This window comes from Cyphomyrmex costatus, unplaced genomic scaffold (genome assembly GCF_001594065.2).
Source record: "Cyphomyrmex costatus isolate MS0001 unplaced genomic scaffold, Ccosl1.0 scaffold59, whole genome shotgun sequence".
Taxonomy (NCBI): domain Eukaryota; kingdom Metazoa; phylum Arthropoda; class Insecta; order Hymenoptera; family Formicidae; genus Cyphomyrmex; species Cyphomyrmex costatus.
In genome coordinates, this window is record NW_017280071.1 from 331,099 (window position 1) to 336,346 (window position 5,248).

At 30.0% G+C, this 5,248-nt stretch overlaps 1 protein-coding gene across 3 annotated transcripts in view; it reads left to right on the forward strand.

Annotated features, from left to right (window-relative positions):
• The window catches only part of glo (heterogeneous nuclear ribonucleoprotein glorund), a 7,278-nt gene extending 4,256 nt beyond the window's left edge, over positions 1–3,022 (forward strand). The window contains exons 5-9 of one of the 3 annotated variants that reach the window (XM_018546779.1): positions 901–1,166; positions 1,253–1,446; positions 1,538–1,657; positions 1,903–2,002; positions 2,476–2,564. In XM_018546779.1, coding sequence (XP_018402281.1) covers positions 901–1,166; positions 1,253–1,446; positions 1,538–1,657; positions 1,903–2,002; positions 2,476–2,564 — 769 coding nt within the window. Of the gene's footprint in view, positions 1–900; positions 1,167–1,252; positions 1,447–1,537; positions 1,658–1,902; positions 2,003–2,475 lie in introns of all 3 variants that reach the window. The other 2 variants (XM_018546781.1, XM_018546780.1) reach the window with 2 other exon arrangements.
• Positions 3,023–5,248: the final 2,226 nt, after the last annotated feature.

A 5,248-nucleotide genomic window follows, 5' to 3' on the forward strand; every position in this document is an offset into this window, starting at 1 on the left:
AAGAAGAGGAAGAGAGAGAGAGAGAGAGAGAGAGAGAGAGAGAGAGAGAGAGAGAGAGAGAAAGAGAGAGAGAGAGAGAAGTGGAGAGATAGTAACCATCGATCCAATACGACAACGTCTAGGCGACGTTTATAATTGCATTTTTTGCAGATGAATAAACTTCAAGATCAAACTGTCTTGTAAGCTTAAAAATTGAATTGTTTTGTAAACTCAAAATCAAACCGTCTTGTAAATTTTAAAATTAAACGGTTTAACAAACTTCAAACCGTTTTATTATTATACTTGGAAATTTTTTTCTGCCAATGTATACTAAATAAGTTAATATATCAATGGAATGATCTACATCAATGGAAATGTTCATCTGCAAAAGGGTGCAATTGTAAGCGTAGCTTACCCGAAGATCGTCGGCGTCGCATGGGCTTGTCGGGAACGTGTGACGTAGATACGTCGGGAAGAAATTTCATCGTGGGAGGGTCTCTTCGCAGATTTAATAAAAAATTGCGGAGGTTTAGTATGAATATAATTGTTCTGTTCACACTTGTAAACTCAATTTCAATGCCAAACTGCCACACAAGTTTCCTCCTTTTTTTTTCTTTTTATTGTAAACGTCAAATAGTAAATAATTAATCTCTTGCTACTGCTGTGCAGGAATGGCTCCTCTTTCCACCTTTTCTGTTTTTAACGTGTATCACTGTTTTTTGTTTTTCTTGTCTCTCACCATTTGTGATATCTCAAATTAAATCCGTATCGTTAAGTTTTGTCGAATTTTGAATTTGGTGGCATTTGTATGGTGAGAGTAATAATAATATAATAATATAATAATAATAATAATGACGATTATTTATTTGCTAACGTGTCGCCCTATGCATCTCTAACGTGTATATCTTCAATCGTTAACAGATATATCGAGATCTTCCGAAGCAGCTTATCCGAGGTACGCGCTAGTATCGGGCCGAAAATGCGCGGTGGTCCCATGGGCGGCTTTAATCAGAGGCCCGCGCCATACACTCGTGGTGACCGCTTCGGTGGGATGAATCGTTTTAGCAACAATGGCAGAGGATCCAGAAATAGAGGTGATTCCTTTCATCTATCGAAGTACGAAGACAATCGTGCAGGACAATACCGTAATAGAGACTTAATATACAATTCACGTACTAATTCATTACGTATGTATTTACATGTCTTATAATTTATTTCTTTAGAACTTGTAGTCTATTTTCAGCTTTATCATAAACTATGTAATCTACTTTAGACTTTGATAACGGTCCATGGGGAAGTGGGAACAATTACGGATCTCGCGGCGGCAATATGGGAATGCGTAGCAGCATGGATATGAAGGGTGGCAATTACAGAGGCAACAATGACTCCTGGGGCGGTAATTCCGGCGTGTATAGTATCCATATGCGAGGATTGCCGTTCAAAGCGACAGAACAAGACATAGCTGATGTAATTCTCATAACTGATAATAAGATACTCCATACAACAATAACAACTTTTTTAATATTCAATAGCATACCATTTTCGATCTTATTTGCAGTTCTTCAGACCAATTGAGCCGGTAAATGTTCGCATCATTCTTGAGAATGGTGGTCGTCCGTCAGGAGAAGCCGATGTAGAATTCGCGACTCATGAAGAAGCTTTGAAAGCAATGTGCAAGGTTCGTTTTCTGTTTCCTTAATCGAAGTCAATGTTTATTTTAGAAACCGTTTAAATAGAACGTATACATATACGATTATATATGATTATACATCTATACATGTATAATATATACAATTTTTTTGTACGTGTAAAAATCTTATAGAAATTAATTAAAAATGGTTTTTAAAGTAAAAGTTTCCAATATTAATATTTGTTTAATTGTATAAGATAATTTAATTTTAACTTCTTCGCGTTTTATTATAGGATAAAAGCCACATGTCGCATAGATACATTGAGCTATTCATGAACTCATCCGGCGGATCAAATAGCATGTCACTAAGTGGCATTGGTAATTTTTGTGGAGGTAATACTGGATCATATGAAAAGTTTCCAAAAACATGCTACAGAAGAGATACACACACACACACACACACACATACACACAGTCTAAATTAAATCTTTATAAATTGTTATTTTTTCAAAAATATTTTAAAAATATATGAAATATTTTTTTACTAGTCTAAGTGACATTGACAATTTCTATGAAGATAAAATCGTTGGGTCATATCAAAAATTTCTGAAAACACAAGATAAAACAAAATAATTGTATCTAAAATATTTTGAAAATATGTATATCAAATAATCTCTTACAATTATAAATTGAATTTTCTATATATTTTTCTCTATATTATATAATTTTAAAATAGATTTGTAATTTTTAACATTTCTAAATTACAAGCAAATATTCTACTCGTATTTATTATATCATATTAATACAATATTGCATATTATTTAACATGTTTATGTATACGTACATATAGATTTCTTTGTACACAGGCTTAGGTAATAACTTCAGGCCAGGATATTCGCCAAACAACAGAACTTTCAACTCGCAATTGGGCGGCAGCAATTATAATAGTTTTTGAGAACGGTCAATGCGTTTCTAACGCTTAACGTTCAAAAGAATCAAAGTGATCGGTGGAGAAGACGCACTACTAAATCACATTGCTGCAATATGAATAAATTTTATTTTCTTTTTTTTCGTCATTGAATTATATATGTTAATCGTAAGCCAAATCGGTAGTGTATAAGTAACTGTCGCTTATTCTTTTATAACATAAAATATGTAATTTACGTAGAACGTATCATTTAATTTTTGCTACGAATAAATCTAAAGGCGGAAATACGATAATTTCCCCTTCGATAACGTAATCTTTTTTTTTTGCTTTTGTTTAAACTGAGCGCAATGTCAACAGACAATCGTACGTCGTCGAAATGAAATACAAGGCGAATTTCTTGGGGAATATATTAGAAGTGTAATTTTAAAAGTTTGGTTTAGCCGTGCAATTAGATTAAACGCAAAAAAGATTTCTTGTTTTTAGTGGCGACGTACATAATATTTTCTGATATTAAATATCAAATTATTAGAATTATAATTTTATAGATATATATATATATATATCTATACTAATTATATATATATATATATACACAAAAAAACTTGTTATTATAATAGCTTTGATGCGAACTTAGACATAATAATCGTCAATATGCGTCGAAACATAGCGACGAGCTGTAAAGCGTAAAACATATACGATTATAAAACGGACTAATTGTAGTTTGCGATACACACCTCAATAAATTAATTGTATCGTTTTATGTATCGTAACATGCGGAATCCAAAATCAGATAGCCGCTCACACTCACTATAACGCGATAATGTACAATATGACATTGTATAATCTTGGAATAAGATTATAATTTCCATTGATATAGATGTTACGAAATTATATAAGGAGATACCGTAGCTTTTCTCGAGCTGACATGCCGGCTACAAATGTCAATGTTATTTATATCTTAACGCATAAGATTTGATTTCGGTTTATCGTAGATACTTGAATTTAAAAAAAATGTGGAACAATGAGGAGGAAATATGCAAAATGCGTAATTCCTTACAATTAGACAAAAACAATACGAACTTGAATAAGTTAGACTTGTTATCTTAATCGGACGTTTGGCTTTGAATAGATTTACGTTGACCGAGTCAAATCTAACTTGTTTATGTTTGTATTGTTATATCTTAGTTTATGTATTCTTAGAATAAAAGTTTTGTCCAAGATTCTATATTAAGAGAAAAAAATTGATCTAAAGCTTTTTAAAAATCCAATCGATGTTCCTCATCTCACATTCAAAACTTTATTTATTATAAGGATGTTTTGGCTATACAATATCAACTAAAAGTATTAGTCAAATAATCAAAATAAACTAATATCTGAGCCATAAAAAAAATTTGATATTTGTGAATGTCTTGAAACTAACTATAAAAAATTAATGCAACAAAATAGCTATTTTTCTTCAATTTTATATTAACTTTGGACAAATAAGTGGGTTCAAGTGAACTTTTGCACACATTTTTTGTTTAATCGATATATGTTTAAAATTTGAGTTAATCTTAATATTACTTTTTCATTAAATTTACAAATAAGTATTACAAAACAATTTTATACATAAAAATAAATCAAGACTAAAAAAATTGAACTTTTAAACCAATAAGAAAATTGTGCTCAAATTTCACATAGATATTAGACGTAATAATGAAACAATCTGTTAAATTTTTAAAGAATAGTATATAAAAATTTCAGCATTTCGTTTATGAAACTATCAAAGATATATTTAAGAATACAATCTGATGAAACATTTTCTCAGAATTTTTTAAATATAATTTTTAGAATCTTTATGTAAATTTTAGAATTTCTGATTAATTTTATATATAACTTTTTAAAAAATTAATCTCACAAAATCAAAAGGAGTTTAAGGCTTTTAAAAAAATTATGGAATAAAAAAATAGAACATTTCAGAATTGACGTATATGTAAAATTCTTTAAAAAAAGATACTTTTTCAGTATTTTTTAAAAGCGTTCGTATAAAAATTTGAAAAAAATTTACTTGCGTTCAAAAACACTATCCGAGTATGTCGAGTATTATTTTATTTCGGTCTGTTTTTTTTATTCCTGCACTAGACACTATAAGTCTTTCTCGCTTTCGCCAAATATTAAACATCCTATATTTTATTTTAAGTTCCAAAAGAGTGCACTTTTAGTTCAGCTATAAAAAAACAGATCCCTTGTTCATCGAATATTAAACAAGAATAAAATGATAATTGATACTCTGAGGCAAGGTGAAAGAACTTCCACTATGCTCGGAGATATTCGAGTACTTTGTGTTTTCAAACACGATCCAGGATATTTTAATGCAAACAGAATTTATTTATTACGAAGTAAATTGAATCTCTCATTATCTACAATTTTATTGTTTTATAATTTATACATTTATTTCAAAAGTGATCATGTAATTTATTTATATTCTAATTCATTTATTCAAATATATTCATCTACTATCTAAAATATTTTGTTTATTCAAAGGTACAATCAAATCTTTTAAAAATGTTACAAAACATTTATTTATTTAACAGTGGATTTCGTGGATTCTTACGCTGTAACAATATATGATTCTTTCGGACACCCTGTATATAGTCGTGAACACGGCCGACACGTCGCTTACATACGCTTCCTCACATCCAACTGCTTCATTAAGTAAACAATGCACGAGG